The 15,536-nt window shown below is 30.5% G+C and overlaps 1 protein-coding gene across 4 annotated transcripts in view; it reads right to left on the reverse strand.

Annotated features, from left to right (window-relative positions):
* The window catches only part of LOC106678709 (TP53-binding protein 1), a 29,018-nt gene extending 18,121 nt beyond the window's left edge, over nucleotides 1-10,897 (reverse strand). For 2 of the 4 annotated variants that reach the window (XM_024359899.2, XM_024359897.2), the window contains exons 1-9: nucleotides 10,640-10,810; nucleotides 8,140-8,179; nucleotides 6,574-6,615; nucleotides 6,335-6,433; nucleotides 5,098-5,156; nucleotides 4,791-4,885; nucleotides 4,463-4,561; nucleotides 2,804-2,932; nucleotides 2,294-2,397 (exon numbers count right to left, since the gene is read on the reverse strand). In XM_024359899.2, coding sequence (XP_024215667.1) covers nucleotides 2,294-2,397; nucleotides 2,804-2,932; nucleotides 4,463-4,561; nucleotides 4,791-4,885; nucleotides 5,098-5,156; nucleotides 6,335-6,433; nucleotides 6,574-6,615; nucleotides 8,140-8,179; nucleotides 10,640-10,760 — 788 coding nt within the window. In that variant the 5' untranslated portion in view covers nucleotides 10,761-10,810. The other 2 variants (XM_014417411.2, XM_024359898.2) reach the window with 2 other exon arrangements.
* Nucleotides 10,898-15,536: the final 4,639 nt, after the last annotated feature.

Raw genomic sequence — 15,536 nt, forward strand, 5'->3', positions numbered from 1 at the left:
TGGGTGTCTTTTTCTAATAAATGTATTCAATATGGTCCACAGTCATCTGAGCTAGGCTCGTCTGATAAAGACCACAAGATCAGGCTCACCATATGATCGTCTTAGCTGAGCATTCCTTTGGATTCTCCATAGACCACTCTCACAAATGGGGCCAAAGATCTAACACTTCCAGTGATGCAGGATTTGTTCAGTCACAGTAGACAGGACCATGTTTCACAACTATATGTGACTATAGGACATATAATAGTCTTATAAGCTGAGAATTGAGCTCAGTGCAATAGCCCTCAAAATTTTATGGCCTTTTGTACTGCTCAGAAATATCTATTTCAGGCAGTTATTCTTGCTGCCATATCATTGTCTTCCCTTACCATGGTCCCCAAATAATTAAAATCATGACACTCTGGAAAATTAAAATTACTGATATTGACAGTGGTGATTTTCTCAATTCTTTCTTTTCATTTATTTGCAGATCTTATGCTTTGCTAAATTTTCAAATTCCTCAGACTGCTCCAGAAGTTGTTCAGACCATATCAACCTCAAAAACATTAGCGAGGTGCTGGGTTAAGTCCATTGTAGATGGTTCCTCCCAGGTTCATTGGAATATTTCTCATTGCACGTTCAAGTGAGAAATATTATAAAACATTTGTTTAATAATTTGCTCTGAGTCAGAACCTGCTGCTATTCATATATCTCCTGTGAGCATTGTAACTGAGCCTAAAAATAAATACTGATTCTGCAGCAACTCCCTAAGCTGCCATTAGGTGGTAGAGTAAATAGCTCAACAGACCTCAACTAGGTTCAAGCCTGTGATGTTGAAGCAAGTCATTTTTATAAATTACTAGTTGTACAACTTGTATATGTTTTCCTGTAAATATTTTACATAATAATTTTACTAATAGTAAACTAACAAGACAGAAATTAACTGATTCAGATGAAAATTAAGACCTCTTGGAATCATTATCAGTTATGAATGGTTCACCTTGCCAGAATAAGACACAGGATGCCATTCTGAGACTTCTCCCAATATGACCGGTGGTCATCCTCACAGGCACTAATATCCAGTAAGGGTCTTGGATGCATCAAGATATCACCTCTATTTTACTCTAGGTCTGCCAAGATCTTGTTTCCAGATATTTCTCTGTACTGGCTTCTATCTCATTTTCCCATCTTAGTTGAGGCAGTCCGCTCTTTCTTTTTCCTTCCTTATATCTAAACAATAATTTCTTAATGGGTAAGTCACCATCCATTCTGGTGACAACTACAGCGGTAGATTAATTTACCAACATCTACTTATTTTGTAGCATACAAATTTATTCTTTTCTTAAGATTATCCTTACCTTTAACTTGATACGTCCAGGTTCATACATGGTCTCAAGGTTTCCTGTAAGTCGAGCGTTCTTCCGATCCTCTTGTAGTACTACCTATTCAAACCAAGGCGTTTTTTCTTCTCATCTGAATTCTCTCTCCCCATGAAGACTTGAGTTTCATCCATCAGATATGCATGCATGCAGGGCCTAAGCATCATCTTTAAACCCCTAACTGATAATGAGATTCATCCTTCTCAGTATTCCGTTTCAATTCCTCCTCACTCCCTCCATTCCTATGATCAATGCCTCACCCTGAATATGTCAACTCTGAAGTCTAAAGCAGTAACGGCCCAATGGCCCATAGGATAGATAGTACTCACTTGCACACCCTCAACAATACTTTCTCTGCTCAGAATATGTTTTTCCAAACAAACATTAACCAACAGAATTTAACAATTAATACACTGATTACTTAGTGGGTTTATCACAAATTTTACACCAGCATTTACATTTTTCCTGTCATTCATTGTAAAACCATTGCATTATTTTCGCATTATCTTAATTCCTGTAAGTTTTTCAACAGTATTATGTTTCTTTTAACTTTATCAACAATCATTTGAGGGGTAACTAGTTTTCAAATATGTTTGAAAATCCCTAAATTCAATGTGATGTCTTTTTAAAATCAGGTTTTGATACCATAAGGAGACAGACAAATTTATGGCCAACTTTTAATTTCATAAAGACGGATCATCTGAGATGAACTATCCTCTCATAGATATAAATAGATTTTTTAATTTAACTAAACATAAAAAATTTAACATTCAACATCAAGAACCAGAACAGATAGTATCTGGAGGTTTAAACCATGACCATATTTCAATTCAGTTATTCTAAACATAATTTGTTATACTTGTAAATAAATAAATATAATTTACAGTATCTAAATTGAAATATTTGAAAAATTAATAATGTAAACAAAACAATACCTATAAACATTTCCTCCGTCAGATCCAGATATATCAGCAAGCGTTCCACTAGAAAGAGAGAGCTTGTTCGAAGCATTTTTTGAATCACACAAAGATTTGCTAACCTAGAAAAATTACAATCTGTCATTGAAGCAGTAATGAAATGATTTTTTTTTTTTATAATTTGATTAACAGTAATTTAAAGCTGAAGAACAAAACAAATTGGAACTGAAACTAAAAAAAAACAAAATGATACAACTAAAGAAATGGTTTGTAACATGTTCTGGAAGTAGATAAAAAGATAAATGAACTTTTGAGAAATCCAAGAATGTAACATGTAACATTCCATAGGGATAAACATAATTATTAGCTGAAGATTGTGAATTAGAAGAAATTTAAGTAGCTTTGAAATTAAAAATGATTTTTTTTTTTGATAGATTTGCAAATTTTCTTTGAGAACAGTAGTTTTTGTTTTTTGATACAATTAAATGTAATTTTGAACTAAATTTAAAAAAAAAAAAAAAAACTTACCTCTTTAATATTAAGGGATATTATTTCTCTCTTAGTTTCATCTATGGTATAAGAAATCAAGCAAACGAATTCCTCAGTAAAATGCTTTATTTTACTTTCCTTCGATGCCGGCTCCTTATCGTGATCTTTCTAAGATAAAAGCCATAGTAAAAATGTTTGTATAAATACTTATGTAAATAGAAGCATGTGTGTTTACATCCCTTCCTCCACTTACCAGGGGGGGGGGAAATACTTCTGCATCCAAAAAAAATATTGAACAAGAGTTTTAGCTAATTTGTTCCAATTAACTCTAGAAACTGAGAGAAAAAAAATAAGCTAAGTGCTCTTTTCATAATTTTGTACTCCTATGAAATTAGCAAAAGAAAAAACACATGGACAAGATTTTCTTGGTAGACTGAAAAGTTCAAGAAGTGAATAGTGAAGTAACTTTCAGAGATCACAATTGTGGTTCTGTAAACTAGTTAAAGTACCTGGGAAGCCTAGTAAACAAAACTTTGATTGCAAGATTACTGATTCAAATCCAGAGTGGATCAACTTCTATTCCTGTGACAGCACCACAAAATAAAAACTAGACCTCCAACCAACATTACAATAGGGTGATATCCTGTAGATAAATCCCCCCTTATGTCAAAAATGGCTAGAAAGAGGACCACAATAAAAAAACAAAGTGGAGAGCCAAATACAGGCCAGGATAGGTAGCAAGAAATAGATGATATTTCTCATTGCAAAGAGCATTCAAGTTTAGAGGACTCTATAAAAGAATGAAAATGGTCAACTACAAAACTATTGTGAGGCCAATTGTTATATTTGAGTGTGAAACATGGCCCTTTAAAATCAGAAAGGATGCTCAACTCCTGAAAAAGAACAATATTGAGAAAAATGTGGGGAGGAGTTAATTTGAGAAGTGAATTTGGGGAAGGAATGAGGAGGTGATAGAATTATTTGAGGAACCTAACACTAGTAAAAAGAGGCTAGATAAAATGAATAGGACGCAAAAAGAGGAGGAACGATCAAAGGATACCCAAGAAGATGCTCTGTGGGAAACTGGATGGCAAATGAAGAAGAGGATGTCCCCGGATTAGGTGGCTGGATGATGTGGAGAAAGATCTGAGACAGCTGGATATTCGAAGATGGAGGGAGAGAGCAAGAAATAGTGGAGATTGGTTGGCTATGATAGAGGATGCCTAGGTTCTTTTGCCATAATATTAATAGGGAAAAAATATGCTCGAGAAATTAAATAAGCTTAGGGCACAGACAAGTTCTCAAAAACAATTTTTTTGAAGTATAAAACAAGTTTGTTTGTTTTCTACATCCTAAAAAAGTACCTTAAATAACTTTAAAAAAAAAAAATCAAGAAATCATTTTTTTTATCCAAAACTTTAGTGATACTTGATCCAAAATATTTCATAGCTCCTCAGAAACACAACTGTTCAACATTGAATTTTTTTGGTATCAAAGGCACGTTAAAATATGGCAAATGCACAGATCGGAGTCTTCTAGGTACACTTTAATTTTAGATATAAACCAGTGTATTTATAATAGCTCAGTGACTTTTTTATTGCCTTCAAATCATGGCATCACTAATAATCTATTAATGGCAGTTTAAATGGAGAAATGGGTATGTATATATAAGATGATTAAATATAATATTAAAAATACCTGCTTATGTGGTTTTGTTTTTTCTAAATATCTAGTTGGAGGAGACATAGCTTTTAGAAATGTGTTTGTCTGAGAGTCTGATTTCTGATTCGATGACTGCTGAAAAATGGCATTACATTTAGAATAAAATATATTTACAGTTTTTATGATGAAATCACTTGAAGTAATATATAGAAATCATCATCAGAAAATCAAAATATAAAATAAATATTGGAAGATTATTGATTGACCGTGTGTATAGATGAATGGAATATGGTCGGGGTGCGGTAAAAAAAAAATTGACTGCACCCGGACCATATTCCATTCATCATAAAATAAATATATTTACCTCAGCAGATAAATTGGAAGAATTAGCTTCAGCATAGATCACCTCGGGCTTTTTTAAACCATGAAGAAATTTATTCACCCCTGTACTAGGGATTTCTGTAATAAAGTTAAAAAGTAATTAAGATTTCATTTCAACTAACAGAATTAAGAAGAATAAGTACATTATTATGAATATTATATTTAATGTTTTACAAAAATTAAGAAAGCTTATTTGCTAAATTCATTATGAAGACATGCATAATTGATAATAAATAAACATTATAGTGACTTCTGATATTCAAAATTTTATAAAAAAATTCAAGATATACCATTGTCAGAGCCGTTTGTAAATTCCGTTCCATTGGAAGTGGTAAAGAGAGGGGCTGGCCTGAAACAAAATAAATCAATATAAATATTAAAAAATATGAAGATTTAATGACTTAAGAATACAAAAGTATAAGAACAAGGGTGTCGGGATGGCAGAGTAAGATAAAGCACTAGCAATAAGTAATCAATATTAAGCAACCTTCGAGTAAGTGGATTCAAGACCTACCAAAATGGGCGACTGCTAATAAACGAAAGCTACACTGATTCTACTTTTAAATTTCAAAATATTCTACGTCTAAAACACAATCCATTTTAGTCATTTTATGATTTATACCAATTTTACCCCCTTCTTAATAATATAAATTAGGAAGTCATAAAAATTAATGTTATTTTATAATGTATATTATATTATATATTATTATGTTATATATAATGGTCCATACACAGACTGTGAAGAAGTATATAAGTATAGAAACAAAATTCGACAAAATAGCATTATCAAATTGTTTTCAAGACTTTGTGAAGTGAACTTAAAGATGCTGCTACACATTTACCAAACTAAGGCGAATTCAGGCATGCACAAGCGTGTGGATGAGCAATTTGGATTGGCTGATCCATTGAGTCGGTTATGGGGACAAATCAAAGAGTGCGTGTGCTACATCTTCACATTTGTGTTCAATTCGGATTGCATTAGAAACTACCTAAAGATAAATATTCGTGCTCTATGACTTTTAATTGATTAAAGAATTTTCCCAAGCTTTGGATTCAAAACTTTGTTTCAAATCTAATCAATGAACTTTAATTTAATAAGACATTATATATTTGGATGATTATATTAATCAATATCAGATAAAACTTCTAAAACAAAAATTGAATTTTTATGGTATTTATATATTATTTTTATAATCTACCACGCACTTAGCTGATATTCAGGTTTCCTTTAATTTTGCCTGCCTTTAATTTGTCCCTTTATATAATGAAAATAGTTTAAATCAGTAAAAGTCATAAGAACACACAAATGTGTGGTAACCGCCATTTGTTGCTTCCTTTGTTTACCAAGCATTTATACAATTCCTGGATTTCCGGCAAGCAGAAAACGTGTAGATTCAGCAAAATACTTTAATATAATACAGCTGTTCTGGTATTTTTAACAGATTACAATCACTCAGGAAGGCTAACTTTTAAATATGTCTTAAAATCTTAAACATGCAATGAAATGTTGATATTTTATCGACTTACCTATGAACAGGACTTAATGAACCCTTTGCAATCTTCCTTCTCGGGCTTAGGTCTTCTGACGAACTTTCAAATCTCCGCTTGGCACTCGATGCTAGCTTACTGTAAGAAGTAAATAAATAAATATAAACAATACATATAGACTGAAAAACCTAATTCTGTATTTTAATTTATGTATTTTATTTTTTTTAAATCATTGAATACAAATAAAAAATGATTGAAATAAATAAGTTATTAAATACCTTTCATGAGGAGTCGAGCAAGCAGTAGTTGAAGGAACATTCCTGTGGCAAAAAATTAAAATAAATTAATACCATACAATTAAAGTTTTATAAACGAGATTTAAGATGCTATATGGCAAAGTAATAATAAAATATATTACAATTGATAACTGAGCGATAATAGTGTACATATAATTTGTAATTATATGTTTTAAAATTAAATGAAATAGTGACAAAATAGGTAAATTTGACTAAAATTATTAGATCTGGGTAGAATAGCCCGCAAAAAGTTTTAATAGTTGGATGTATGAATGATAGTCAAGATTGTACTCAAGGATGGCCATGTTGGCTGAAACATTGGACATTTAAATTATTAATAAAGAGCATTTGAGACTTGAACAGTTTCAATTTATTTTATTTAAACAATACATTACGATGTATTAATGTACACTGAATAAAATTCTATAATTATAATACGAAAATTATAGTTAAGGACCAGAAAAGATAAAAGATATCAAAAATATAGTAATCAGCACATCTGATATAAACTATTAATTTGATATAAAGTCTAAGACTTGCATAGGGATACCTAATTCTTGGGAGGTAAAGATAAAAAAAAACCTATTTAACAAAGAAATTGTAGCAACTAGTGAAGTAACAAAAACCAAAATAGTCGTTAACAATTATTTAAACTTGCAGTCAAAAGTTTAGGACTACTTTTGAGAAAATTTAATACATTTTGTAGAAAAAAAAAAAAAAAAAAACTTAAAAAACTAGAACAACTTTTTAAATGAAAATTTAATAATATACAAAAATACATAGAAATTAAATTAACCAGCTGTGAGATGGACACAACTGGTGAGGTACAGTTTAATGGACCCCAATTTTTTTTTTTGCTAATTCAATTAAAAATTGACCTAAGTCATTAACCATGTAATACATCATATTTTAACCCACTTTTAATTTACTTGGTTTTCATACCAACAAGTTTTAATAAAATAATAATCCCTTGGTCTTGAGAGATTTATATTAAAAGGCACACAGAATAGTAGCTTTAAACAGATCTTTAACTATCAGATCCCCCTCCCTATGGAACTACCTCTAAACTTTCATCCGTCGCTGCAGTATCCTACCCACTTTTAAATCCCACTTATTCCTTCCTATCCATCTAAATACAAAAGAATTGAAATTAATTTTCTGTTTTTCAACCAAAATTTATAAATTGATAGAATATAGCAGTAAAGAATTGAAGGATTATCAAAATTAAAAGCATGATTCAGGTTTAAAGCGTGTCCTGATAATTTAGAGGCAAGTGGGTTACAGGAGTTAATATAAGTTGTTTTGTGCTCCAAATAATGGTTAAAAATAATAAACTAAGGGTTAAGGGTGCAGTACTTTGTAAGGAAGTACAGTTAATAGACTAATACTAACGGTTTACTTTGACTTCCGTCAAAACATGTATGAATTCTGCCTCAGATTCAGACCTGGGTCCTTAGAGTTAGTAGCACAGTGCCTTACCATTGAGCTACCCTCTCCTTAATCTTAATTTGATTATATTAATGTGAAAATATAATTTTAATAATTTACCTTCCACTTTGATCTGAATCATAGGGTTCCAATGGCAAAACTGAAACAATTGAGAAACTTTTAAGTAAAAACAAAGTGTAATTAAATTTTAGAACAAGTAAAAAATGTATATAAAAATTAAATCTAGGACCTTTGCGATACAATCTTTCTTCAATTTAATGATTATTCTCTATTTCGAAACATATAGACTTGAATAGTAGTACATCTGAGGTATTTCATAGATAATGCCATAAACTGGAGTTAATTTGTAACAACTCCAAAAAATGTAAGAAAGTCTGGAGTTTGACCACAGTAAAGAATGTTTAAGATACTATGATACTATTTTTGGAATATGTCCAACTCTGAATGAAATAAAAAAAAAAAGAAGGTAGATGTGGCACGCACTATTCAAGTAAAGTAGTGATATATTTTATTTTTAAAGCAAAGTATCAAGAACTTTTATAGCATTCAATGATAAGTTTTAACACCTGCATCATTAAGCTGTTTTTTTAATATATTAATTTATTGTGAAAATGAAGCACTTTTCTTTTACCAAGTTTCTTATTATTATAGCTCGAAGTAAATCACACCTTTCAACTTATTTCCATGCTCAAAAGATATAAAAAAATAACTCTTAAAGGATCACTGATCTAACTTATTGGTTCCCAACAAGTGGACTGCGAAATCCTTGGGATGGACCATAGGAGGGTCCAGCTATATTTGTGACGATTTATAGTTAGAACCATTTTTTTATTTAGAGATTTCTCCTGATGCGCATTAGCTAAATGGTTTTAGCAATGAAATGATGGAAAATGCACTTTTAAACAACGTCTTTTTACCCCAAGTCGATAGAGGATGGGCTGCACATGATTTAATTTCTGGGTTAGTGGTCCATACACTTCTAAATTGTCGTATTACATATTACAATTTAAATGAAACTGAAGAAATTAAAATTTATTTCTAATAAGATCTTCAGTTAAAATTTTATATAAATAATTGCATTAACTAACAAAGCTGATGTGTTAGTTAATCATAATAAAATTTAGTATATGACCCTTAAATGGATTTAAAAAAACAATATTATTTTTTTTTCAAATCTGCATTTTATTTAAATCTTGACTCAAGCTTTCATTTCTTATCCTTTGCCTTTCCCATGTATACTGGATGAATTTTAAAATTAATATGAATAAATCTTATTGATATTTTCTAATAAATGTTTAATATACCAGTGATAAGGCTAATGTCTGGCTGTGAAATTCCCTTATAATTATATATATCTATAAAATGTCACTGTTTCATTGCTAGTGGAGATGTTCGGCTATAAGAAAAAAACAGATTCTTAAGATCCTAAAACGAGGCAAAAAACTTGACATAGCAAAGCCTTAGAATTTTCCCACTATTGTGGTTCTAGAGAACTATGGAAATTTGAAGCTTTTTATTCACAAAATTTAGAAGACTACACTATGCTAAATTATATGAACTGTACCTGGTAATTATAATTGGTGATAACATTGCGCCAATAAAATGAGTAAAATTGTAGGGCTTAGAAGTGAATAAATTCTTAAACATTTGAAAAGTGATGAGCAAACTGGTTTTTGTACAAAGGGCAAACCAAAATATAATTGGGAGGATTGTATTAATACTGATGATAAAACAGTACTGATAAAACAAGATCTTGCGGAAGGAATTTCTAAACTTCAAAACTGCTTTTACTATTATTATTAGAGCTTGAATTAGTCCATACCTGTTACCTTACACTGGCTCTTAAGGGATTAACAAACACCATATGCATCCTTTATAGGGGAGGTAATTCATATACAAACTTGTACCATTTTGTTTTAAAGTTTTCACTATCAGAGTTTTTTTTCTACAGTAGTACCAGGCTGAAATTGTAGATTAGCGTTCAGACGTTGGGTGGTAAACAGAGGTGTGTTAACAGTGACTGCTATTATCAACATTTTTTTTTTTAGAAAAATAATAAAATTGAAACTGTTCTACAAAGTAATAATATTAAACAGAAGTAATGAATTTTAATAACAGGCATATGTAATCACATTATCTATTCTAAGTTTTATCACTGATTATAAAACGTTATTAATATGTCGCTGAATCAAAAATTCGTTTATCGAGAATACTATTGTAATACAAATGGTTTTAAATCCAGTCTCCATTTCTTTATTTGAATATTGGTAGAACTCTGTAATATCTCTTTCATTTTCGTCATTAAACCTTCATTAAAAATAAAACTAGAACATTTCAATAGAATTAATTAATCAAGGGCCAACCTAGGTATTCAATCCTTTTGTTTGACATTATAACTGCCATAATACCAATATTGTATTACAAACTGAAACGTAAAAATTGGGGTTATTTTCACCCTGATTAATGTTCTGATAAATCAAAGAATTAAGAAGCTTATATGGCTTCTTTCAAGTCCTTAATTAAAGAGTAATTTAACCCATTATTAACTATGAATAAATTCTTAATCATACAAATAAGATGAAATTCAACTGATAATTACCTGATGAACTAATTTCAAGGGATAGATTGTTTTCTTCTGAGGGTACACTGATGAGTTCTGTATCCTGGGACCAAAGAGAATGGACTGCTTCTCCATCAGAATCGCTTTTTCTGAAAGACATTGCGGCTAAGAATAAAACTGTTTCGAAGGAGCGGAGATATCAAAATAAAATTACATACTTCTCCATTTCACAAACGAACCAGAGGCCATAACTTTAGGTACCATAACCTTCCATAGTCCTGTCAACTTGAAACATGTTTACGGGCGGTAAATGCAAAGAGGTAAAAACAGAAACTGATTCATTGAGAAAGAATCCGTTACATTGAATCAAGTATTTGTGAAGTAATACTAATGTAAATATCTCTCAAAAAAGAAATCATAAAGTTTTAATGTTTAGAATTGTAAATTTGTGGATGGTTTTAATATTTTGTCATAAAGAGATTAGTGAAGGTTCTGAAGTCTAAGTTTACTTACTCAAGGTTAAGTCGGGTGACCCACAGTGGATACGTTAATAATATGAAGGAATATAAAAGCCAATTTTGGTCAATAGCGTGTTTGACGTCTTTCCATTATGAGTTTATCATAAAATGTGAAAGAAAATTAATTTTCCCATTTCTGGCAAAAAAAGTAATTCAGATTATTTGTTGCTTATACACGTTTGCCACTAGCCGCAAATCGGAGATTTGTACGAATGCTTAGTAAAAAAAAAAAAAAAATGGAAGCAACAACGTCGATATCCACACGTTTGTTTTGTTCTTTTTGAATTTTTTTCGGCCATTGTTTGGCAAACGTGTAAAAACACCTTCAAGAAATACGGTTTGATCAAAATTCAAAGAACTTTTTTTTTTAGTTTGTTTTATTCTACAGTGTATAATCAATATATTCGTCTTACTTTATTTAATCGCAATAAAATTAAGGCAATCTTTGCGACGCGTCTAGGGAGATAGAAAATGAGAATAAATTAATTTGCTAAAATATATAACTACATTGACAATACATGTGAAGAACTCTTATTATCTGCGACATGTAAATAGCATATTTAAAAACATTAATATAATATTTTTGTTACAAGCGATTGTACCATAATATAATAATAACCCTTATACCACATCTGGTAGCTTTAGTGCAATCAGCCACTTATTGATTTCGGATTTAAAATCACCTTTTAGTTTATCGGCTTGAACTTCAAAAGACCTCGGTACCAGTTTCTTAGGTTTTACAGATGCCATCCTCCTACTAGGTTTTTTTGATCTTGAGGGCCTTGGGTGTTTTGAAACTTCGAATCTAGTTTGAAATACTTAAACTAACATATAAGCAACTCTTTTGATTCAAAATTAGAATAAACATCCAAACAGTATTTAACTGATATTTAAAACAGTTAGAGTTTTATTTAAATAAGTGTGTGTATTTTAAAGTCCTCATTAAGAATTTCACTTCAACAGCTCACCCAACATTTCAGAACAGTAAACACTCGTAATGTTGTCCGCATATCGCACTGTGGTAGCTAATTAATTACAATAATAATAATTAATATTATGGGTACAAATAAAATGTTTCATAGTGCGAAAAAAAAAAAAAAAAAATGAAGACTTCAAAGTATACTTAGTATGGGTATCAACAGTTCAGAATTATGGTCGAATAGCGCCAGGGAATGAGGTTTCTTATATACGGGGGGGGGGGGAAGGGTTACCACTTGAACGAACATCCATTATACAAAAAAAATTTTATTGATCGATAAAGACAGAATAATTGTATTCATGTAACATCATTCATAGTCACAGCAGTAGATCAGTCTATCAAGAACAAACAACTAGATACATTTTACAAGAATAAGAATAACATATAGATTAAAAGGAAAATATAATAAAAAAAAAACCGGTTACAGGAAACACTTGAATGGATAAATAAGTTTTAAAAAAAACACAAAAAAAAACAACATAAAAAACATAGTATTAATAAAATAAAATGATTTAATGAATAAATACATTAAGACAAACAAATAGAGAGGTCAACATATTAAAATGAATAAATAAAACAAAGAATAATCTCCGAGCTAATTCCCATGCAGGTGATGGTGTATGATCCTCAGGGAGTCCAAAATAATATTTTCTGTTAAAATCGCAATATCCCCAATGCTAACACCTAGGCCTTCTAAGAAGCTCCTTGTTCTATCTGGTATTGTTCCACGAGATCCAAACCAGAGGCCTATAAAACATAAAGGAATTCGGACACTTATGTTCATCGGAATGTGTGTACGAGTATACAAGCACGAATGCCAGCTGGATTTACTATATTTTTAATTTTCTTTATCTTGTTTATAAATTATTTTGTTATTAACTATTTTATTTAGATTATAAAAAAAAAATTATGTTATATAATACCCGAGAATGTGTGTTGTTTTTTCCCGGTCGGTGGGTAAATAACCCACCGAACCACCAACCCTCCTTTATCCGGGTTTGGGATCGGCAGGCAGAATTCAGTTTCATTTCTGAAAACCAGTTTCAGTACTACGGAAGCCTAATCAGGAAATAGATGCTATTTCTCACTATAAAAAGTAAATTAAACTTTTCTCCTTGATTTATTTGGAGAATTTTTTTCAATATTATATTTCCAAAAAAATATAAAAAACATAGAGTGGGTTGGGGTAAAGTTGGTAAATAAATGTTTAGGTATACGTTGGTCTGACAAACTATACAAATTTCTGGTTCGTTCATTATCGCATACTTTGGTTTAATTTATTTTGCCAAATCATAATAATAAAGTATACGTAAATGATTAATTTTAATTAAATTTAATAATTTATAACAAACTATCCATTGTGTTCATTAAGTCCATATAAATCCTCAAATATTTCCAAGAGAAAAAAAAAATTACTACAATCCCGGAATTTTCGTAGATAAAAAGTTATGAAAAAAAATTAAACATTTTGGGTTTTTAACTCATAAAGTATAGGTTTTATATCAGTGTTATTATATACCAACTGATTTGTCTCTTTCCGAAGAATAAGAAAACATTACTGATTTTAGTAAGGTACATTATATTTCTAAAAAAAAATATATATAAAAACCTAATTTGGCTCAGGGTAAAGTAGGTCAAAAAATTTTTTCTAAGAAAAAAACAAATCATATTCGTTTTTAATACCTCAAACTACCAAATACCATTTTTAAAGGAAAGTAAAAATCAGAAATTTTTCATCTTGATTTATTCTGAGGATTTTTTTCTATATTATTAAAAATTAAATCTGTACCTCAATAACCCTTGAAGGGTCAGGGGTGCAGTACTCTGTAAGTACTGTTACTAGACCAATGGTTGTGCAAGGAGGTGATTTGGTCACGCTTGACCGCCAGATTTTTACCTAATTAAGGCTACCTACTTTATGAGGCTAGGTGCACTCCGGATGGCTCCCGAATCCACAGGTCTGACTCAACGGGTACTGGTAACAGATAATAATTATCAGCCACAGCCACATTCGTACCCGGGCCACTGGTTTTAGTAGTCCATTGCCTTACCAATGAGCTAGCCACTCCCACTTTCTATGTTATCGCTATATTATATTTCCAGAAAATTATAAAAACAATATGTTAGTTGGGGTAAGGTAGATTAACACATTTTTAGGTATTCGTTGGTCTAACAAACTGTACAAGTTTCTGTTTCTTTGCTTATCGCATAATTTGGTTTAATTTATGGAACCAAATCATAATACTAAAGTACAAGCAAATGTTTAATTTTAACTAAGTACAATAATTTATTACAAACTATTAATTATGTTCATTAAATCCATAAACATCATCAAATATAGCAATAGCGAAGCATTGCCGGGTCCGCTGGTTATTTAATAACACAACTCTCATAATTAATATGGTGCCTAGTAATTAAAATGATACCTTATTTAACTGATAATTGGGCTTTGTACGGTCTCAATACTTCCCCATACTATATATTCAATATATCGGTAAGTGAAAGTAAACTGGTCAGAAAGGATAGTACGGTATGGGTTCAAAGTCCGTACCTGGGATTTTTTGCTGTACACCTCTCCAGTTAATAGTTAAATAAGATAATTGAAGATTTTTTGCTTAGCTGTTTTAATGTTAGTTAATCCAATGTATTTATTGTTATTAATAGTTATTTAAACGGAGCCATTTCAGAGAGGTAATCACTTTTAACAGACTTTAACTAATTGAGGAACTAAAGATAAATAAATTAATACTTAAAAGAAAAATTAACTTGAGTAGACTTGGGTAATCTCTTTTCACATCATTAGCTTAGCTTAATGAAAGAGAACTCATTGAATAAGTTGCTACAGGAATAAGTTTTCAAAGAAAATATTAGTAAGCGAAACTAAAAATATAAATTTCCAGTAAAGGATGCTTGACTATGATAAACAACTTTTCCACGGTTTTCATTTAAAAGTGATGAATTATAACGACCAACAAAACAACGAAGAGCTGTAAAAAAAAAAGATCTGTGATAAGCAGTGATTAATTCTGGTTTTATCTAAAATGTTCTTCCCAGTCATAGTAAAAAAATAAAAATATAATATAAAAACAATGTGATTTATTGAATTTATTATAGGTTCTGATATATGTGAATTTATTATTGATACTGATAAATGAGATCTACTTGTTTATAGATGTTTTCAAAAATTACATCATTATAATGACAGTCTGTTATGTAAAAAAGATTTTAAGTATTCACTGGGTAATATTTTTTTTACTCTCTATGCCGATCGGAAACTCTCTCTATTATAGGGGTATTCATGATCTTTCGTTTAACATGTTAAGGCGTGTTAAATGGAAAAACTTATGTTAAGTGGAGAAATATTTCCTTCTTTTACCATTTTTTAAAAATTTATTTATTGCTATTCACAACTGTACATTATAATACATTTAGTAAATCT

Source organism: Halyomorpha halys, unplaced genomic scaffold (genome assembly GCF_000696795.3).
Source record: "Halyomorpha halys isolate HHAL.00 unplaced genomic scaffold, Hhal_1.1 Scaffold156.1, whole genome shotgun sequence".
NCBI classification, from domain to species: Eukaryota; Metazoa; Arthropoda; class Insecta; order Hemiptera; family Pentatomidae; genus Halyomorpha; species Halyomorpha halys.